This window comes from Cygnus olor, chromosome 14 (genome assembly GCF_009769625.2).
Source record: "Cygnus olor isolate bCygOlo1 chromosome 14, bCygOlo1.pri.v2, whole genome shotgun sequence".
Classification (NCBI taxonomy): domain Eukaryota; kingdom Metazoa; phylum Chordata; class Aves; order Anseriformes; family Anatidae; genus Cygnus; species Cygnus olor.
The window spans coordinates 5,693,708-5,714,026 of record NC_049182.1 but is presented as its reverse complement, the minus strand read 5'-3'; the positions used below and the strand labels follow the sequence as shown (position 1 = coordinate 5,714,026).

The window sequence follows — 20,319 nt, the reverse complement described above, 5'->3', positions numbered from 1 at the left end:
AACCCTGCCTGCGCACAGCTCCGCAGCCTGAGATTTGGCTGGAGCTCGAATTAGCCTGGGGCGTTTTTCCCTCTGTTTTCTGGAGGACCCCGGTGTGGGATTCCCAGCGTGAAGAACTGGCCTCGTGGATGTTTTCTTACGGTTCTTTAGGAATTCCATAGCGTTCGATCGCAGCAACCCCTGCCAAAAAAAAGCGGTTTGGCAACCCTAGTTTCTGAGCAGCTACACAGATGGATGTAGCTGAGGGACAGCAAAGGGGATGGGAAAAAAGGTGTTCGAGTTGAAAATATCGAAGTTACAGAGGAAGGGCTCAAAAAGGAGCAGTTAGCATCCCTGCAGTTCTCTGCTTTCTCTCTCCACCCACTTTCTGCTGGGAAGTGTTTAAAAATATTTGGTGAGATGCTTGCTCTGAGGGCATGATCACCAGCAGTGCTCCTTATGGCCAAGCTTTTCGTGCTGACAGCAAAGTCCCGGTGGGACTCGGGGGGGGAGAGGAGGGGGTCTGCTCTTTTCCACGCTTGCAGACCGCAACAGAGGCTGCTGGTAATTTCTCAGAGGGAATTATTCTCTAACTCACAGCTTTGGCTTGAGGCCCCATCAGTTCCCCGTCACTACCCAAGGGGGCTTCTGTTTGGTGGGGCAGGGGGGTGCCCCCCACGGACCCCTGGCCCTGGAGGGACGGCGCGGCACCCCGCAGCAAGCAGGCGCCAGCTCTTTCCGGAGGCTTCTGAAGAGGCACGGGATCCTCTGGATGTGCGGGGTCAGACAGTGGTGACTCAGTCCTGTCCCGTGACAGCTTCCTTTCTCCTCCAGCCCAGCGGAAACGCTGCTCGTCTGCTTCTGTGCTGGTTTCAGCCGATGCCAGAGGCCCCGGTGTTGCTGCAGGATGCTCGGGGCACCCGGCCCTGGAAGAGCTCCCGGCCGAGCCAAGCTGGGCTGTGAGGGTCGGTCACGCTCACCGTACATTCAGCCGTCTCCTGCTGCTGTAAGTTTAGAAATATATACATATTTGTATACATCTATGCACATAAATATGCATAATACGTTATTATAGAAATCTAGCTCTTTTTAATATAGAAATATCGCTCTTCTTAGGTGAAAGGGTCATAATCAGAAACATTGCTGTGGAAAACTGGACGCAGAAATCTGCCTTTCTCTACAGTGCAGGTGGAAAGGAAAGCCACGCTGGGTTTTTGCTGTCTCATTTTCGAGGTTAGGTTTTCCTGAAGGTGAGCTTTGAGATATCAGGGTGTTTACACAGAATATCTCTTTCGACACCATTTGTCATTGGTGTAACGTGAAACTTCTTTTTAAGGGCAGAAGACGCTGGCACTGAGAGGAGCAGATAGGAAAAATGAGCAAATAGCAGGCACAAAGTAGAAGCAAGCAACCTGTGTTGTGCAACTACGTCAGAATTTCATGTTTACACAGGTGAGATGGCAATTTTTGCAACCTGGAGGGAGCCTTACTTTCAGAACACGATTTATGGCTTTTGCCCCGAATTAAACCATTAATGAGTAAAACAAGTCCTCATGATGTTTGACCCATAAACACACAGGAAATGAAATGGCTGTGTTTTCGGACGAAATAGCACTCGTGCTTTGTGCAAAGCAGCCCAGGAAGGACAGGGCCCGACCTGCTTGCAGCTGGGCCGGAGTCAAGCTCCGGAGCCAAGCTCTTCAGAGAGCTAGATAAAATCAGCTATAAATCTGGATTATATTTTCTATCTAGACCTAATATATATTTTCTCTTTTTAATTGTTGTAAAGGCCTCGGGACCTGTGGATTGCTTTCGGAGTGCTTGCAGCAGACAGCCCTTGTTTCTGCAGCGTGCTCAGTACTGCCAACATCAACTGGTCAAAGATCATGAGATCACCTGAAAAAACAGGTTCTCTCTGTTTATTTGCTTTTTGGGGTTTACAGTCTTTGCAGTTCACATTTTAAACTTTGCTCTGAAAAAGCACCCAGAAGGTTCAAAACTTACCCATTTTTTTTTAACAGAATAAAGGCAAAACCGAGGTGGGGGAGGGCCTTTAAGAGTCAATGTGAACTTTGCCACACTGATACAACCAGGCTGACAGTTTTGCTCAGTCTCTCATTTCTTCCAAGAGAGCCCAAGGTTTTTGTCATGCCATGGTGGTGTAAAGCTCATTCATTTCTTCAGACTTCCATGAAGACAATGTATAACAGCAGAAATTAGATTAAGCTTTATTCTTGGGGAGAAGCCTACTTAATTTTCTTGTGGGAATTATTAACGTTATTCTTTCCCGCTGCATGTGTACCACCTACCCCATGCGGTAGGAGCATTTTGCACATCTGAAAATAAGCACTCAGCATCATAATGCGCCATGGTATTTGACTAAACTCGGACGGCCGTAGGATTTCACGCGCCTTTCCCACAAGAGCTATTATGCACCTGCTACCCCTGGGGAGTTTCCCCCATTAATTGCTGCAATGCTGCAACCCCCTCGCAGGCTGTGGGGTTTTGCACATGGCTTTAGGGCGAGCAAGCAGAGCGGCTGGGGGTCGCTTGCTTTTTCTAGCACTGAAAATGCTGGTGCTGCTGCTCTCCCTGGGGCTGAGCAAAATCCCACATCCTTGGGTGCCCCAGCCCCGCTCCATCGATGCTGGGTGCCCCGCGGCTCCCGGAGCGCTCCCCCTGCCGGCTCCTCCTGCCAGAGGCTCGCTGCCATTTCAAGGTTTGAAAATGGGATTTATTGTACAAACTGGACAAGTGGCTATGGATGCGGGGCCGCCTCCTGCGGGCAGGGGCTGTGGCTGCCTTCCCCCGTGTGCACAGGTTGCTGCCACCGCAGCGATGGCCCAGCACGGGGACAGACCCTGAGCATCACCCGTGCTGCTGTGCTTGGCATGTGCAGGCCTTGCTTTGCATCGCTGTTTGATCGCTCCAAACATTTCCAGCAGCAGACTTTGATCACTGAGAGGCAGTCCTACAGCATCTGCGCGATTTTTAATGGTTAAGAGAGCTCCGGGGAGCGAAGCAGGACGGCTGCAGCCACACTCCTGCCAGCAGGTGTGACCGCACGCAGCGCAGCAGGGGCAGGTTTGGGTGGCAGAGGGGCGTGTACTCATCGTTTTGAGCCCAGCCTCACTGTACAGCTCTCGTTGCCCACAATGAAATAAAGCAGCAGCCGTTCGCAGAAGAAAGCCCAACCAAAGTACCATTTACGTCCCATTCCTTCCGCCCTTCACCCCGGCCAGCAGCTTAAGGCCATAACCACCGAATGCCGAGCCCTTCGGAAGACAGATGCCGGCCTACGAGGCCACAGCATCCGCCTGCGATACTCCCCTGGCGTCGGCTGGCTCTCAGGCTGTTCCCTTGGCGGAGGTGGAGGGCTCCTGCGGGACCCCCAGCCCGGGACCCCCACCCGGGACCCCCAGCCTGGGATCGGGCCCGGTGCCCGCATCCCTCCCCCTGCCTCCCGCATCCTGCCCAAGGGGGCCAAGCTCCCACCCGGGACACCCCCACGGGGGGGTCTCCCACCCCCCACCCACCCGGGACAGCCCACGGGGGGGTCTTCCCCCCCCCCCCATCCCGTGCCCGACCCCCCACGCGCGTGCCCGCGCTCTGCCCCCTCTCCCTCTCCCCCTCCCGACTCTTCCCCAGCCCCCCCCCCCCCCACCTTTCCCCGCACGGGGGCGCTCCCCACCAGCGCCCACCCCTCCCCTCCCCGACCACGCCCCCCTTTAACCCCGCCCCCTTTCAACCCCGCCCCTTTAAGCCACGCCCCCTCCGCCCGGCCCGGCCCGGCCCGGCGCGGCGGCTGGGTGCGGGCTGCGCGCCCCCGCTCCGCGCTCGCCGGGGCCGCGCCGCCGCCGCCGCCGCCGCCGCCGCCGCCGCCGGGCCATGCGGCCGCCCCCGGCGGGCAGGAGGCGATGAGGCTCCGCGGCGGCACGGCGCTCACCCTGCTCCTCGGCTGCCTCTGCGCCCTGCTCTCGCTCTCCTGGTACGGAGCCTTCGGCGGGCACAAAGGTAAATTTGGGGAGGGGGGAGGGGGCAGCTCCGGGCTGTGAGGGGGGGAGGGCCCCGGTACCGCCCCGGGGTTGGGGGGTGGGGGGGGGGGGTCTGCGGGAGGTGGAGGGGTGCCGGGAGCCAGCCCCGGCTCGGTGCTGGGGATGCGGAGCCGCGGGGGGGTTGTGGATGGAGCCCCGGGGGGGTCCGGGTCCTTGGGGGTTCCTGCCTCGGGGGGATGCTGTAGGGACCCCCCCCGGTACGGTAGGACCCGGTGGGATCCCGACCCGGTGGGGTCCTGCGCGCCCTGACCCTGGCACTGCACATCCCCTGCGGGGTGCTGCAGCCTGGGGGGGGGGGGGGGGGGTCCGGGGGTCCCGAGGGCGCTTTGGGTTTTGCTGCTGCGACGCGCCTCGTCCCCACGCTCATGGCGAGAACCTCTGCGGGCAGTAGGAGCCCCTCGGTCCACATCCCCGTGGAGAGGTGGGACCCCGGCGCATCGGCACCCTCGGGTGCTGGGGGGTCCTGGGGAGCCAGAGGTGAGGGGGGAGCCCAGCACCACTGCTGCTGCTGCCGGGGGCTTCGGAGGCAGCGCCCTTCCTGTGCCGCACGCAGCTCTCGGGGCTTGGTGCTGCAGCTGGGGAACTTGCTTGGGACAGGTTGGGATCAGCCCTACAGCACGAGGGCTGTCGGCTTCGTCGCTTACAAATTGCCGACGGTTTTGCCCCGCGTAGGCAAAGCAGGGGTGCAGAGCCCCGTCCTGCCGTGGCACAGGTACTGAGGAGTTTGTCGCCGCGAGCTTTTCCTGGCAGCATCACGGTCACTTTTTCCCACCCCGCCACTCGCAAAAGCAACGCACCGGATTTATCCTGGCCTGCAGGAAAATTCTGGTGGCTGCTTCTGAATCGTGCCTGCCTCGCACGGCGGTGCAGGGACCTCTCGCTCCCGTGCTGGCTGCTCGCCTCTTCCAGGTCCTGCAGCGGTGGGGTCGGCAGCACGCTGCTCCGGCTGCCCAGCCCTTTGGCCCTCCGCAGCGCTCCCAGGCGTGATCAAATTGCTCCGAGGTGTGGGGCAGGCAGGGGAAGGTCAACCTGTTAGAGATGCTGTTGCTTCACGTGTCAAAATAATGACCCTGGGTGCCGCCGTCTCCGTCCTTCCTGGTGGGACCTCGCTGGCGTACGCGTTTCCCTCCGGCACCTGGAGGTTGCCGCTCGCTGCAGCAGGTTACAAACGACGTGGGTCAGGCGGTGTCAGCGCAGCAGGTTTCCGGGCGTTGTGGTCACTTGTGTGCGTATCGGGCTGTTACGAGCTGGAGAAGACCTTGGGAGGTCATTCGGTCCATCTCCTGCCCCTGCGCGCGATCGGCGATGTCTAAGCCCTTCCTGACAGATGTTTATCCTGTTCCCTCATAAAAACCTCAATGACAGAGATGCCTGAGCTCCCCAGACGATCCGTGTGACGTTTAACAGCCCTAGCGTTGGATTTTCCTTATGAGCAAAGCAGAGACGCCTTTTCCTTCAGTTTGGTTCCCTGGTTGCTCCTTGTCCGTTTTTCGGACACGTGCAGGGAAGTTCCTTTGCAGGAGCTGGTTGGATATTTGGACGTTGCTACTGTGTCTCCCCTTAATCCCGATATCGATCGTGCTATGCCGGTTCCTTTGATCATTCCTTTTAGGTCGTGTGTGCTTGCTCTGTGGTTGTTCTCGTTCCTCTCCTCTGGGCTGTCACCTCCCCGAAGAGGGACACTAGCTGCGATACAGGACCGAACCGCCGCCCTGCCTGTGCTCAGAAGCACGAGGGATTACTTGAGATCCTTATCTAGTGCAAAGTATTTGCTTTTTACTTTTGCCACAGATGACTCACGTTTAATATTTTTTTAATCCCATCTGCCCCCCAGCCATTCTTCTCCAGAACTTTTCCTGCTTTTCATCCCCCATCATGTGTTCGGCCGGTTAATTATTCTTACCAAATCGCATTACCTCACGCTTGTCCTTGCTGAACAGCGTCCTTATTTTTTTTTCAGGCTTCTGAAGTGTCAGGATGGTTTTGAATTCTGATCTTGTCCTCCCGAGGGCTGGCAGTCCCTCTCAACTTGCTGTCACCTCCCGGCGCGATCGGCATGTCGTCTGTGCCGAAACCCGAGTCCTGAACGAAAGCGCTGGGCTGTGTCCCGTCTGGGATGGGTTCCTTGAGCCGTACTTTGTGCTCCCTGTCCGTGCTTTAAATGCAGTCACAAATTCACTGTCGGGTTTCCCAGCAATGAGACGCCCCCACGAGGAAGCTCAGACCCCTCCTGCATCCCTAGCTTTGTCCCGGGGATGTCGTGCCCAGAAACAAAGAAATGCAGAACATTTGATGTGATTTGGTTTTGATAAAGAGGTTAGCTCTTGCTCGAGTCCTCATTATTGTCTAAGTTCTTCAATTGTAGTTAAGCTGATTATTTTATAATATCCTGGATCCTCCTCATCCCCGTCCCCTTCTTCTTCACGACAGGCCTTGTGTTTCCCAGCCTTCTGCGGCGTCAGCTGGGGATGGCTCCCGGTGCCCCCAAGCTGTGGGATGCTCGCATTCGGGGTGAGGCAGGGAAGGTGCCCGCGCTGCCTCAGGTCGGGAGTGAAATGGTTTTAAAGCACAAGGAAAGCATCGCAGAGCCTGCTTGTCTGTTACCTAGCTCTTGGGAGGACAAAACAATTAAGTGAAAGAAAATAAAACAGGTCAGACCAGCTCCAGAGCTGCACTTCTGTACCCAATTAGGGTTTGTTTCCCCGCTAATAGTGTTTTGCCGCGACGTGGTTATTAGCAAAGTTTTGACCCCGTGGTCCACAAAAGCAAACGCTGCTTCTTCCTGGCTGCCGGCAGGGTCAAGATGCGGCACCGGAGCAGGGCTGAGGAGGCTCAAGCTGTGGTGGGGCTGAGCACCAGGGGGGGACACATGCTGAACCCTTGCAGAGGTGCGTGTGGTCCCACCTGCTCGCAGCCCCACCAGGAGCTGTGACCCCGCATCAATGTGCTTGCTCTTGTCCGGACTGCGAGAGGTCTGGAGGTGCCCTCAGGTCTGCCGGTGCCACCAGTGGAGCGAAGGCAGCAGTGGCACGGGGACGTGTCTCTGAGCACCTGCACAAAGTCTCACGGTGTAGCGCAGAAAGCCGTGAACTCAGACCCTCTTCAGAAGCAGCAGTCGCAGTTCGGGGGACGGCTCCATCAGCCGTATCTCCTGCCGCAGCATGCGGGCTGCCCGTTTCTGTGCTTTCACTTCCGTTCCCTGCTCCTCTACCCACCTTGCTGCAGGGCTTTGTGGTTTCCCTTGGAGGCCTGGGGGCACCGGCTTCGGTCCCCGTGCACACAACAGCCCTGCTGTGAGCTGGGGGCTTTCCTTGCCACCTGGAGCCTCTCTGAAGCATTCACCAGCAGCTGCAGCGTGTGTTCGTGGTGGCTGAGGAGGTGCAGGTCGGGGCTCGGTGCTAGAAACTTGTCGTTAAAATGCGTAACAAATAAAAAAGATACGAGTGTTTCTGAGAGCCCCCGCTTGGTCTGCGTGGCGCTCGTCAAAAGTTGTGTGCAGTGCATGGCTGGAAAGCAGCGGCATTTGCAGAATTATCCTGCCCGTGGTTTGACCAAATTTCATCCTGAGAACGAATGGCCCCACGCAGTCTGTTGATACCCGTTTATCAAATTAAATCTTTCATTGCCTGGAGTCAGCTGTATTTCTGCTTATGTTGCTCGGCAGTTTTTGTTGGGTTTTTAAACGTAATCTGTGCTGCACGTGCACTTGTTTGCGTCCCTTTGGTGTTCTGGCACGAAGCGCTGCCGTCGTGTGATGGAGCTTAAATCCCTGCTGGTGGAAGGGGCCGTTCTCCAGACTGGGGTAGTGGGACGTGGGGGACTTGGATGTGGCCCCAACTGTGCTATATCTCTCCCTGGGGAAGTCGATCAGCTGCATTCACAGCACCCCCTTGTCACAGGGGTCTGGAGGACAGAGCCGTGCTTGCTGCGGCAGGATGTAGGAGCAGAGCGGGTTAACACCCCCCCCCCCCCATTATATCAAGTGCTTCTCGTGGCTTACTTCTCCTACAGAACAAAACCATTTCTAATTTGTGATTCCGTTTGATTCATCTGAAAGAAATCATTGATTTGTGCTTATATCCTGGATGTTCATTGATTATTCACTTAGCGTTTAAGGTAAAGCACATCTACAGCTTGCTAGTTTAAGTGAAGCTGCCAGTCATCTCCAGAAAGCTTTGAAGCCTGCTAAATTATGAAGAAATTGCTTTAGTGATAAATTGGGCAAAGCTGCTTCGCTTGATAAACTCCGGTTATTCGCTGTGGGAAGCGCAGCTGCGGGTATCGGGTCTCCCTGCGGACCAGAGCATTGGGAGCCCCTTGGGTTGGCGCTGTGCCGAGGCTTGGCCGAATGCCCATCCCATCCCATCCTGTCCTGCCACATGCAGCATTGGGTGGAGAAGAGCATCTCCTGCCGGGGGAAAAAGTGGACCCGGAGCCATGGCTGAAGCCTCTTCGGGGCTGGACTGCAGAAAACCTCTGCACGGCCTCGTTGTAAGGGCGTGAACTCGCTTCTGCAGCAGTCAGCCAAACGCTTACCCGCTGTTGGCACCACTGAATGCTCGCCGAGGTTCGCATCTGAGTTAGAAGTGAGTTAACGGAAAATGCCCCAAACTCTGGAGTATTCCAGGCAGCTCTCCTTGCCTTGCTCCTCTCTCCCAGCCCTTGGATTTAGGCGTCCTGCAGGCTTGGATCAAGTGTTTTCACAAGTGGAAGCCTATGGGGTCAGCGGAGCTCGTTGCGGGGAGGGCAAATTAAGGGGTTATGGAAACTATTTAAAGAAAGAAAGGGCTTCAGCTGGGGCTCGGAGGTGGGCCCTGTTGGAAGGAGAGCCTTTCGGAGCTTGGTGATCAAACATATGCTTAATAGGTTCCTGGTCTGGGGAGAGGACTGTTGCCTTTGACAGAGGGAAATGCGTTTTTCTGCCTTTTTTATTTTAATCGCGGTGTCGGGGGCTTTTTATTCAGCGATGACCTTCTTTGTTTTGTTTTCGAGCCCTCGCATAGAACGTCAGGCTTCCCTTGCAAAGCAGGAAAATCTGGGAAGGGCGGGTTTCTGTTTCAGATCATCCCTTTCTGCGTGAGTTGTGGCATTGGCCGCTTTTCCTCCTGTTTTCCTCTCGGTGCCGAGCCACATCCGAGCCTCCAGGACCGGTGCGGTAGCGTGGACGCGCCGCTGATGCGCAGTCGGCACCGTGACCGCGTCTGCTGCGGGGTGACCCCACCGTGGGGTAACCCTGCTGGTGTTTCACGTCCCTCCCCTCCTCTGCCGTGTGCCCCCTAAACAGGGGGCTCAGCCGTGTGGTGAGGCAACCGGGCACATTTGTGCGAGTTGTTTTCAGTTCTGCTTATTTTAAAATGGGCAGCAGTAGTGTTAACATGTAAATCATTAGGTTTTAAAGAGGCTTGTGTGCAAAAACCAATCTCCACCTGTCTTATTTTTTTCTTTTTCTTTTTTTTTTTTTTTCCATTATGAGTTCAGTTGAGTCGTGCTGTCCATTTACTTTGAGCCATGCCTGTCACGCTCCTGCCTTAGGACTTGCTGGCAGTGGGACAGACGCCGAGCTGGGCCAGAGCCTGGCCCGTCTCGCACCTCTTCCTCCAGGAGGTTTCAGATAATCCTGACCACATCCACGGGTCTGCCCTGAAGAACACGGGCTTTTCTTCTCTCCCTGTGGTGGCGAGAGCTTTCTGGAAATTGGGTGTAACACGGAGACCTTTTTGTCGCTTGCGGCCTGGCTGTTTGCTGTAGCGAGTCCTGGGTGTGCAGTCACTGCTCCGAGGAGTTTCGTGTCTTAGGTAGGAGGAGCGGTACCGAAAACGTCGCGTAGCCTTTGAAAGCACTTGTAAATTATCAAAGAAACACTTCCAATACTGAGAGGTGACCTGTGAGAGCAATGCGTGTTTGTATAGCCTGCTTTAGTGGAAGCATAGTGGGAGCGCCGCCCTGCCAGGACAAGAACTGGTGTAGAAGCGGCCAGGGAAGGCTCTGCGCATCCCCGGTGCGTGTCACCGCGTGCATGTGGAGAACAAGGGAAATATTTGACTGCATCGATTGCCTGGTGGACGGATGGACTCGGGTGGTGTTACGCTCTCAGACTTAGCAGCTGCCACGGAAAAGTAGCTGTCAAGTGAATCAGTCAGTTAGTGCTGGCGAAAGCGCGGCGGCGGCCTCCCCTCCCTCCCCTCCGTGTCCAGGCTGATCTTTTTGCTTTTGTTTGATCTTGCCTTTTCTGTTTTAACTATGCCTTTTTCGTGCCGCCTCTCATTGCGCTTTCTCTGGTGTTGTCTTTGATATCTTTTCCTCTTTGTCTTCCATTTCCCTCATCTTCCTCTCTCTCTTCTTCCTTTCATTTTGTAGAAAATGACCAGGACGGGCTTCTCACGTGTCTCTCCCCCTCTTGATCTTATCCAACTTGAGTTACCCACCATTCCAGGAACTTTCGCAGATGCCCACCTGAAGCAGAACAGGCCGCAGGGGGAGGAGGCGGTGATGGTCCTGCACGGACCAGGGCTTGCTCCAAGTCCCTCCAGCATCCAGCTCCTCCACCTCCAGTCTCGTGTCTGATGTCCCACGTGGTCCATGTGTGCTGGTCCCTCTGCTTGGGCAGCACCAAAACCTCCCTCACGATGGCGACTGGGATCAGGGTGTGAGATGCTGAGCTATTGACTCCTTCCGGCTGCGCCCACCCCGGTGATAAAGCCCCCGCTGGTTCACGAATCCTACCCCAAGGCAGCCGTAGGAAGGGTTCCCTCTTTCTGTGGGTATTTGCGAGTGATGGCAGGGTCAGGTGCAGCAAAATGTCAGCAGAAAAAAGCAGTAAAAGAAGAGAAAATGTTTTAATGTTGTGCTGTGGCTGAGCTGAACCCTCCAGGTCTAAGCGTACCACGTGGAGGGGATGCTCGTGCCTGCTGGGTAGCCTGTGGGACTTTGGGAGTGCTTATCCCACACCTCGCAGGTGGAGCTTGAAGTAAATCAAAGGACAAGAAAGTGCAATGTTTAAAAGCTGATTAATTTGCTGACTTTGGGGATGGAGAGGTATTAAATTTAAAAAAATAAAAAGGAAATGAGCAAATCTAGCTGAGTGCAAACTTCTTAGCTTGATGGCTGAAATCCTCTGCCTTGTCGTTCCTGGGAAGAGGCACGAAACGTGTTTTCCCCGAGCTAAAAGGGTGACCTGGGAGGGAGGAGAGGGTAAGTAACCAGAAGGGCTGATGGGCATAATTAGGACATGGATTGTGGGTTGGCTCCATATAGATCAGTTTGTGTTTCATTAACGTCTGGTTCCACCCTGTCTGTCGGTTTTATTAGATTAATTTATTACTTTCTGAAAGTGCCTCTCCAATGAGCTAAAATATCTATTTACTGGAAGTATTTGGTTACCATGAAAAAGTGTATTTGGCATGTCCTCGGCAAATAGTAACTACTTTCTTTTGTTTCTTTTTGCAATTTAATTGTCTATTTATCTTGAGTATTGATTGCTGAAGGCCTTGGTAATTATTTGCTGATTTTGGAAATAATGATTTTAAAGGATCAGATTACATTTGCAATATTAATCATCGCCGTGGTGTGCTCGTCTCGGAGGATGGGATCTCGCTGACGGCTCCGGTTGCAATGTGAACATTTACTGTCTGAAACTGTGCTGCTGTCTGAAAATAACAAAATTGTTACTGGGGTTTTGTTCCTGAAACTGAGCAGAGAGGCAAACCTGGCAGTTGCAATTAGCCTATAAATCCGCCATTCCTGTTGGCAGTAGGAGAGGTCAGGCTCTGTAGTCAAATAAAAAGATGATTTTGTTTTATTTACTCCGTTCTGCTCCGCTCTTCTCAAAATAACGTAATGCCGTGTTGGTCCCTCCTCTGGTGCAGGGTTGGTGGGGAGAGGGACTGCCCCTGGGCAGTGGCGATACAGCAGCGATGCATCCTTGTTTTGGGGGGGGGAGAAGAAACACCCTGCAAGGGTGTTACGCTCACAGGGAAACGCGCTGCCATGCAGCGGCACATCTTGCTTTGGGGGAAGGTGAGAAATTGGAAAGGGTCTGCTGGGAGCTGAGTAATTGGCACCTGCTATTATTGGGTCCCTCCTCCCCCCTTTAATAACTTGTTTATAGAGATACTTCTCCTACAGATCTCATTACAAAGCTGTAAAACACGCTTTAAAAAAAAAAAAAGGCCTTTTTATTCACGTCAGGTCTGCGTACCTACTTTCTTATGTGTCTACAAGGGGGAACGACAGCTCTTGTCTCGTCCAGGAGTCTCCTCGTTTCCTGCCGTGGGTGCCCACGGGGAGGTGAGAAGTGTCCCGGCCGTCCCTGGAAGGAGATGTAATTCCTCCGTTAATGCAAAACTCGTGGCTGGGAGGGGAATGTTGGCCCGTGGTGGTTTGGGCCTTGAAGCAAGGGATGGTGCTGGCTGTTTGAAACACGCTGGGTTTCTCTCTGTCAGCTTGCACAGTGATGTGCTGCTGGAGAGCACAGACGGCAACATTTGGCGTCTGCCCCCGGGGGCTCTCCTTGCAGCGAATCCCACTTCTTCCTGTTGCACACGGTGAATTGTTTAATTGCTTTTAAGAGTTTCATCTCTTTATTATTATTGGTTTGTGGTGAAGAAAGAAGCCGGGAGCATTTCTGGATCCCATCCTGGGTCTTTGGATGACCAGGTCCTGCTCAGCTTCGTTCCCACGTGGGTGCCCCCACCTCAGCCTCCTCCCAAACGCACGTGTGGGGAAGGAAGAGGAGGAGGAGAGGGCAACATCTTGTCCATGGCAATTGTTTTCTGATTCTTTTCGCTACCTTGCAGAACAAAATGATAAAAGGAGCCTCAGAAAAGAGGGCATTGCAGCGAGCCCCGGCAGGGATGTAATCTCTTTTCTTCATACCAAGGTATAAAGATAATTCCAATCGGGATTGAAACAGCGGATGGCAAATAATTCTTGAACAATCCGCTTATGGTGTTCCAGGACGCGAATGAAAACCACTAATGGGATAAAGAAGGATCTAGATAATTATCTCGGCTACGTTAAATCCTGTCGTTTCAGGAGAGTGCTCTTGTGTGGACGCTAATTTCATGTGTATAAAATGCTAAAGCTGACTAGATGTTTTCAGAAGTTAACTCATCCCAAAATAGGGACATAATTGCTTGGTGGTCATCTGTCTTTCATCTGCCTGGTTGGCCCTAATAAATCTGATTTCTGGTCTCTGCTATCCCATTTCCTTTTTTCCCCCTCCCTACAGCAGGTTAAAGCAGAGACACGCATTTTATCCAGGGCAGATTTGAAGCCTCCTTCATCCTTTTCCTTTTTTTATTTGGGCTGCTGTTGTGGGAGAGTTTCTGCTCTCTTTTTTTTCAACTGATAATGCTGTTGTTTTAAGCCTGACTGAGGAGCTGCTTGCAATATTAAGGTATGCAAGACATTTTTAAATTTGATCTATTTTTTTCCCCCAGCAAGAGCTCTGCCTTGCAGCGCGGAGGACTGCGCTGTGCTCCAAAACAAATCCGGTTGCACGGTCGGTTTAATGAGGCTCTTGTTGCAGGCTCTTTGCTCCCTTTGTGTCTGCAGCTAATGGTTGCCCCACGGACGAAGCAGAGGATGGCAGAAAGAGAAAGGAACAGCTTTGTATTGACAGCAGCCATGACGTTTGGATGGGTTTGGATCCGCTAACAGTGTTCCCAGCCCCATGTTACGGAACAAGAAGCGTGGCCTCTTTTTGTCTTGGCGACATGCTTCTAGAGCAGGAGCTCTCGAGCTGAATTGCTCACACAGAAGCCTCGGCACCAGGATTCCTCCACCTCCTGCTCTCAGTTCCTGTGGCTCTGAGAGCTGGGCTGAATTCTAACCGCTGTGCCTGGCACAGGCTTTGCCCTCCAACCGCTGGCATTGCACAAGAGGAACCTGTTGAGGCCTGCCAGTTGACCCCTAAAAGTCAATCGATTGCTGTGTAAGGCAAGATACCCATCTTATCTCTGAGAACAGCAGCTCTTGAATTGCACAGAAATCTTAACGGGGACTTTTACCTGGGTCTTGGTATCGCTCTGTGCCCTCTGAATGAACCACTCCCTGAGGAATCTCTTGACTTGCTCATCGTGAAGCCTCCCTCCTCGACCCCACGCTGAGCTGGGGACGGCGCGGTCCCCGCAGCGCTTAGCTCCGGAGAGCACCCTCAGCTCTCTGCCGTCTCCTGCCAGGCCCAGCTGTCCCCAGGGCAAAACATCCACCTTGCTGGGTGTCTGCACAGCACTCAAAGCGTGTGCTCATCCTGCGAGTCCCTCGAGAAAGATGTCACACCCTGGCCATTTGAAACGTGGGTCTCCCGGTCAGCGAGGCCAGGATCTCTGGGTACCGGGGGGTCACCAGCAGGAGAGTGGGAGATGTTGGCAGCAGAGGGCTGGTGGTGGGCGAGGCCGGGATTGCCAAGCAGGGCAGAACAGGTCGGGAATGGCTTCTGATGGCTGGCACGTGGCACGGTGCAGAGGTGTGGATGTTTTTGTTTAGTTTGGCTTTCAGCAGAAGTCCTTATTGCTTCTCTTGCTGCCAGCTTCCTCTGGGTCGCCGTCTTTCCCTCTGCTCAGCCTGCGTTTCGTGCTGAGATTTCAATTATTTATAGTATTTCATTTTCCCTTAAACTACTCCGCTGCGTGAGCACTATTTACACAGCTGTCACTTCCCGAGCCCGTTGTACCGATAGGCGAAGTGACGGGCCTTCTGCATACGACTCGTTAAAAGCATCTCAGGGCTCTTCAGGATGGGCGACCATGTAAATGTAAGATTGCCGTTGGATCTTGTGCTGTGGACGGCTGGGACTGCGGCTGGTGAAACAACAATCCCCTTATTGCTCTTGAGAAATGGGAGAAAACTGCAGCGGGTAACAGAAGGGAAGGGAGAACAGCGTTGCAGTCGAACGTGCCCCATTTTTTTTGGTGAAACTTAAGCAGCCTAAAACACGAGGTGCATTCCCCTCTCTGTTCCATCAGTGTGCATCCGAAGGCACCTCATTAAAATAATTTAGTTTCATTTAGACACAGCCAGGTGTAACAGAGAAATCCTCGGTGACAGGGCGGCGCAGGCTTCTGTGCTGGTTTGAATTCGGAGGCGATGCTGGAGCAGGCAGGGTTAGCTCTTCAATTTGCTGCTCCCTCATTTCTACCTCTGCAGTCTTAAGCTTAGAGAATAAGCAGAAAATATTTGTTTAAATCTCTTTCTTCATTGCTGCCGTGTTCAAACTGAATTAACTCCCTTCCAGAGGAAGTCTGCGCCATAGGAAACATCTGCCACGGCCCAAATTGTGTTTGAGGTCGGGATTAAAATGTATGTAACTGTTCAGCGGTGAACAATGAATACACAAATCCTGCTCTTCGTCAACAATTGTTTGCAAAACATGATTTGTACGCTCCTCTTGTACCTGTGCGGCTACCAGGATGTGCTGTTGGAATACGAACCAGCACGGCGTGCCTCAGGAAATAATGATCGTAGGGTGAAGTGGCTCGCTAGAATGTCAAATGGTTTCTTATTTCACGCGCTCGTTTATTTATTTATTTGTCTCCTATTAGCAGCGTTTCTGAAGTGCACCAGTAATTTATGTGAGGATGTAATTGTGTTGACGGCGGATCGGTGTCACGGGGCAATATTTATGTGCGAGTGCTGCTACGTGAAATATTTGTTCTCCTCTTGGCTCCCCTCTCCGCGGCATTGACGTAAGCTCTTGTGGAAGTGCAGACAATTTTGAGAGCTGTTCTCGATAAAGTCCTTACGGGTTTTTTGATTGTGTAACTGAAAAGAGCTCCTGAAAAGATGTAACAAGTCACAAGTATAGACCGGCCAGCGAAGGGCTGTCGCTTTGCTGTGTTTGATGTACTTTAAGTCTGCTGAAGTAAGGAAAACCAAAGCTCCTGTTTTATGGGTTGTTGTCTGAGGACCAGGACTTACAGGGGGTACTTGACTGTCAAGGCTTCCTTCTGGCTTCGTTTGGGTAAAGACTGCTCAAGTTTGAAAAAAATTGCTCAAGTTCTTTAAATCGTGTCAGTGAATTTCAGCAAAAATTGCAGAGATACTTGCAACATAAGCTGAGGAGCTATTGACAAAAATGAACGACACCAAAGTTCGAGCAGTGCCTGCTGGTGCCATATTTCTGCTGCACAGTGGCAAGCGTTGCTACCACATGTATGTCCGGTGCTATTACACGATAGTGCCAAACTCCTGATGGATTTGGGGACGTTTCGGTCCAGATTGATGGCTCCTGCGGCCCCAGAGCAGCAAGGTGAGGGTGGCGGCGCCTGACTCCTAGAGATGGAGGAGCGCTGGTGGAAAGAAAAGCCCTTCACAGGGTGGGTACCGCTGAGCTCACCCCACAGATGGGGAAGTCACGGCACAGGGGCGGTTCCCAGAAGCACCAAACTGCACTGTTAGGTGCGTAAATCCCCCTGAAACCTCCCTCTGACCATCCCCTGCAGCCTCTCAAACAGCAGAACGGTGAGGCCGTGCATGCCAAGGGATAGCCTTGCATTTTTCTGCTGACACGTTTGCAAGCAGAGGAACAGCATTGATCGGGGTGCTCCAGGAGGTCTATGCTTACATTGGGGCTGGAAAGTCTGCAGGGCTCGGGGCAGGGACCTTGAGAGCAGGCGTGCAGGACAGGAGGACAACCACCCGCATACCTGTGGTGCTGCAGAGGGCCTCGTGGCAGCATCTCGCCCTGCTCAGCTGTGTTTTCTCCAAGAAGACTCTTGGTGCCAGACAAAACACGTGTGCGGGGAGGCAGCTGGTGCCAAGGCAGCGAAAGGGAACCAGCAGCAGCACGCCGATGATTTGCGGGGAGGTTGGGCTGGGAGGACTCATCCCGCTGCTGCGGGAGGGTGGAGGGACAGCAGGACAGCACCGATGGGTCTGCAAAAGTGCTGCCGGTGCAGGAGGAGGAGAGAGGTTTTTATGGCGTGTGGCGCCGCTGTTCCCACTTTGGAAAAAGCTTCCTTTTTATGTGGCTGTGTAAATAAATGAGTTATAGCCCGAGAGCTGTGACTCTGAGCGGTTCCTACAAATGGGTGGTGGGTTTTGACCACGTTCAGCCGGTGGCTTCAGATTGCTGAGGGTTCTGCTCTCAGTCGGTGTTTGGTTTTTATTGCATTTAAATCAGTGATTGTATATAACTTTGGAGTATTGGCAGGCTTGCAATCACTTACTCCTTTGTTTTCTGGCTAAGCTTGTTTTTTTTTTCTAAGGGAATGAAGCTTATGTCCTTCATCTAAGTCTCCTGGCTTCACTGTAGCCAGGTTGGGCAGGGGTTTGGGACCCTCAGAGGCGATCAAAAATCCTCCAAGTATTTCTGGAGGTAGCCAGGAGGGCAGAAAAGAGAAGGTCTGTTAGTGGCTTTGCCAGAGAAGAGTATGAGCCCCTCCGTCAGGCTCCAGTGAACCCACACAGGAGGCGTTATCTTCGTTAAGACCCAGATACAAGGGCTGAAATAATCGAAGCTTGCAGTCGACCACAGGACACCAAGACGTGGAGCTCCCTGGGGAGGTGGCCATGGCCACCACTGCTTTCCGTGCCTGTCAGCAGCTCAGCCAGTCCCTCGTAAAGCCCTGCGCATCAGCACAGGCAGTAAGCAAGGCTCTTTTTTTTCCTTCTCACACCCATAGCAAGCAGTAGAAGTTAGCACAGAAAGAAAATGGTAATGGCTCCATCCATTTTGCTCTTCCAACCTGTGCCTAATGCCTCATTCTCTAATTTTCGTTGCTCCGACTGCTTTGTTTTCCTTCCTTGCAATCAAGATAATGCAGTACAATATTGCACTAAGAATTTCAGCTATTCAATTACCTTTCAGAAGTTGACTTAATTGGCTCTTTAAGTGATAGCTCTCTTTTGTATGCAATCAGCACGACTCAAGGAGGGAACAGGAAGAGGGTAAGGACTTTGTTTCTAATCAATAAATAAAGGTCTTTGAAATAATGCTACTTGCAATTTGTACCACCGGTTAAATTACACCGAAGATGATAGTCTGTGCGTTCGATGCGGAGCGCAGCTGTAACAGAGCAATAAACCTTTGCTCTCAGCAAGCGTGCACACTACTTTACGTTTCCAGCAAATCCCATTCTCCCCTTGGATTTTTTTCCCCCAAGTATTAGAGAAAAGCAAAACAAAACTGCTGCAGAGCCTCGCACGGATGGTTTGGAAGAGGCTAATATGTAATGACTAATCATTTATTTTGCACCTTATAAAGTGTGCAAATGAATGTGATACCTGATGATAAATAATTCAAAATGGAGATGCAAGGGGAGGTAATAGACAGAATGAATGTGGGATAAACCAACTTTTCAAAAAAAATAAAAAGAAACAAAAAAGCCAAACTCCTTCAAGCTGTGATCCATAGGCACAGCTTCGTGTTGGTGCATGTTTGCCTCCAGTGCTTGAATCTGGGGGGGCTTTTGGCCAGCGGGATGTCCACAGCATGCAGACAAATATCAGCAGGCTCATGCCAAGCTGGGTTTTTGCTGGTGAAGATGCTTCCTCCTTTGCTCCCAGCCCATCCTGGTACAAGCTAGAAGCCGCCTTTGGTGCGGCGTGCTGGCTCCTGCTGCAGGAGGTGGTGGTGGTGCAGATTTACAGCGTTGCTCCGAGGGGCAGCTTTAAGGCTGTTGCACGTGCCAGCTTGTGGGAGCTTCCATGAAACCGTGCAGGTAAATTGAGCTAGAAGCAGCAATGCTACAGCATCCTGGCTCAGCCCCATGTTCAGCACAACCCCAGATGCCAGCAACCCCCTGGCAGCCACTGGGCTGCTTTGGTGGGCGCTGTGCCCAGATGCCCCGACGGGGCTGTGACTGTCAGCTGCAGGCTGTGCTGGTCTCACCTCCACGGGGAATTGGAACTGAGTGTGTGCCGTGATGGCAACCACCACGGCATCAGTGTGGTTTTACCATCCAGGTGTTTTCCTGCTGATCCCAAGTACTGGGTTGGGGCCGCACTGACTTTGCAGAGCACCACAGCGCACGTGAAGGCGGCGTAGGGGAGATGGGGTGAAAGAAGAAACTTTTTTGTTATAAATTCTCTCTGTGCCTCCTTTTGGTCCGGGAAGGGGCTGTTAGGATAAAGTCTGATATATTTTAACATCTGCCTATGAAGAATGTAGGATTTATCTTTGAAATGAAATTTGCCTTGCTGCACAGCCAGCAGTTTTTTTTTGGAGGAGCTATTTTTGTGAAATATAACCTGAGAATTTGTATTGGCTTAGCGCTTAAAATGCAGCCGGGGGAAGATGGAATATTCATCTTTATTGTATTTGTTTCTCCTGTAATGAGACATTACTGTCTGTCGTAAAGGAAGCGGTCCCTGAGCCCAGAGAGCATGCCCAGTCATTTTCTGCTTGCTCCATTAGCTCGTGCACAACTCCCAATCCTTTATGTGCGTGCGCTTTTCTACTTGCTTGAGCCTGCCAACTGCTCTTCTCGTCTGAAATCCATTCCTGTAAGGCTGGGTATTACACAAATTTGCCAAAGCTCTCAGTGCAGACACCGAAGGTGTGGGTCTGGTTTGCCCAAAGATCTTCCAACTTTGTGGCTTTCGTCAGGCATCCTAAGAGCTTCATAGGGCATCTCACCCAGGGCATCAAGTGCATGCAGTAATGAAAAATAAACTTGAAGAAGCAACTGGAGTGCTGTAAATGTTGCTTGAATTCTGATTGACATAGTCAAAGCACAGCACAACCCGCCTGGCTCACTGTACCCTAAGGAAATACCTCGTGCCCTGCTCTCGGTGCTCGGGGCCGGAGCCGGGGCTGGGTGAGAGGTGCTCCCTCGCTGGCTTCTGCCTGCGATCTGCAGCATTTGCGGAGCCTCTTCCCGTGGACTTAGCACGTCCCTATCCGTTGTGTTGTTCTGCTTGGTTTAATCTATTGAGTTTATCTCTGGCACTTTGCCCGGTGGAGACCGGTGGGAATGTTGCTAGCAGTGGCAGAGCAGGATGCCACTCCGCTTTTTTCTTTTTATTTCCAGCAAAGCCATATAAAGTCCATCCAGGGCCTCATGGCAAGGCTTTCAGTAACTCTCAAGCATGCATATACCTCCTGTTTAGGCAGGGGTTGTAGCCAGCCTGCTCAGAGTTTAGTGTGAGTTTATGTGCTTGTGTTAACTTCTGACTTAACTGTCCAGTTCTATTAAAAATAAGAGGAACTGAGCCATTCTGGCACGCTTTGATAGCTACAGCATTTGGAAACTCTTCAGCTTCTCTCTCTTCTCTTTCCTGATTTCTTCCCAAGAATAGTTGCAACACTTTTCTGTTTTAGGACTTTGCCTTAGTAATTACA

General features: G+C 52.6%; 1 protein-coding gene across 4 annotated transcripts in view; it reads left to right on the top strand.

The window, feature by feature from the left end:
• The first annotated feature begins 818 nt into the window (after positions 1–818).
• Positions 819–20,319, top strand: part of MGAT4B (alpha-1,3-mannosyl-glycoprotein 4-beta-N-acetylglucosaminyltransferase B) — a 47,272-nt gene continuing 27,771 nt past the window's right edge. The window contains exons 1-4 of one of the 4 annotated variants that reach the window (XM_040573456.1): positions 819–985; positions 1,096–1,229; positions 1,321–1,431; positions 1,769–1,887. In XM_040573456.1, coding sequence (XP_040429390.1) covers positions 1,866–1,887 — 22 coding nt within the window. In that variant the 5' untranslated portion in view covers positions 819–985; positions 1,096–1,229; positions 1,321–1,431; positions 1,769–1,865. Of the gene's footprint in view, positions 986–1,095; positions 1,230–1,315; positions 1,432–1,768; positions 1,888–3,802; positions 3,994–20,319 lie in introns of those variants that run through there. The other 3 variants (XM_040573455.1, XM_040573458.1, XM_040573454.1) reach the window with 3 other exon arrangements.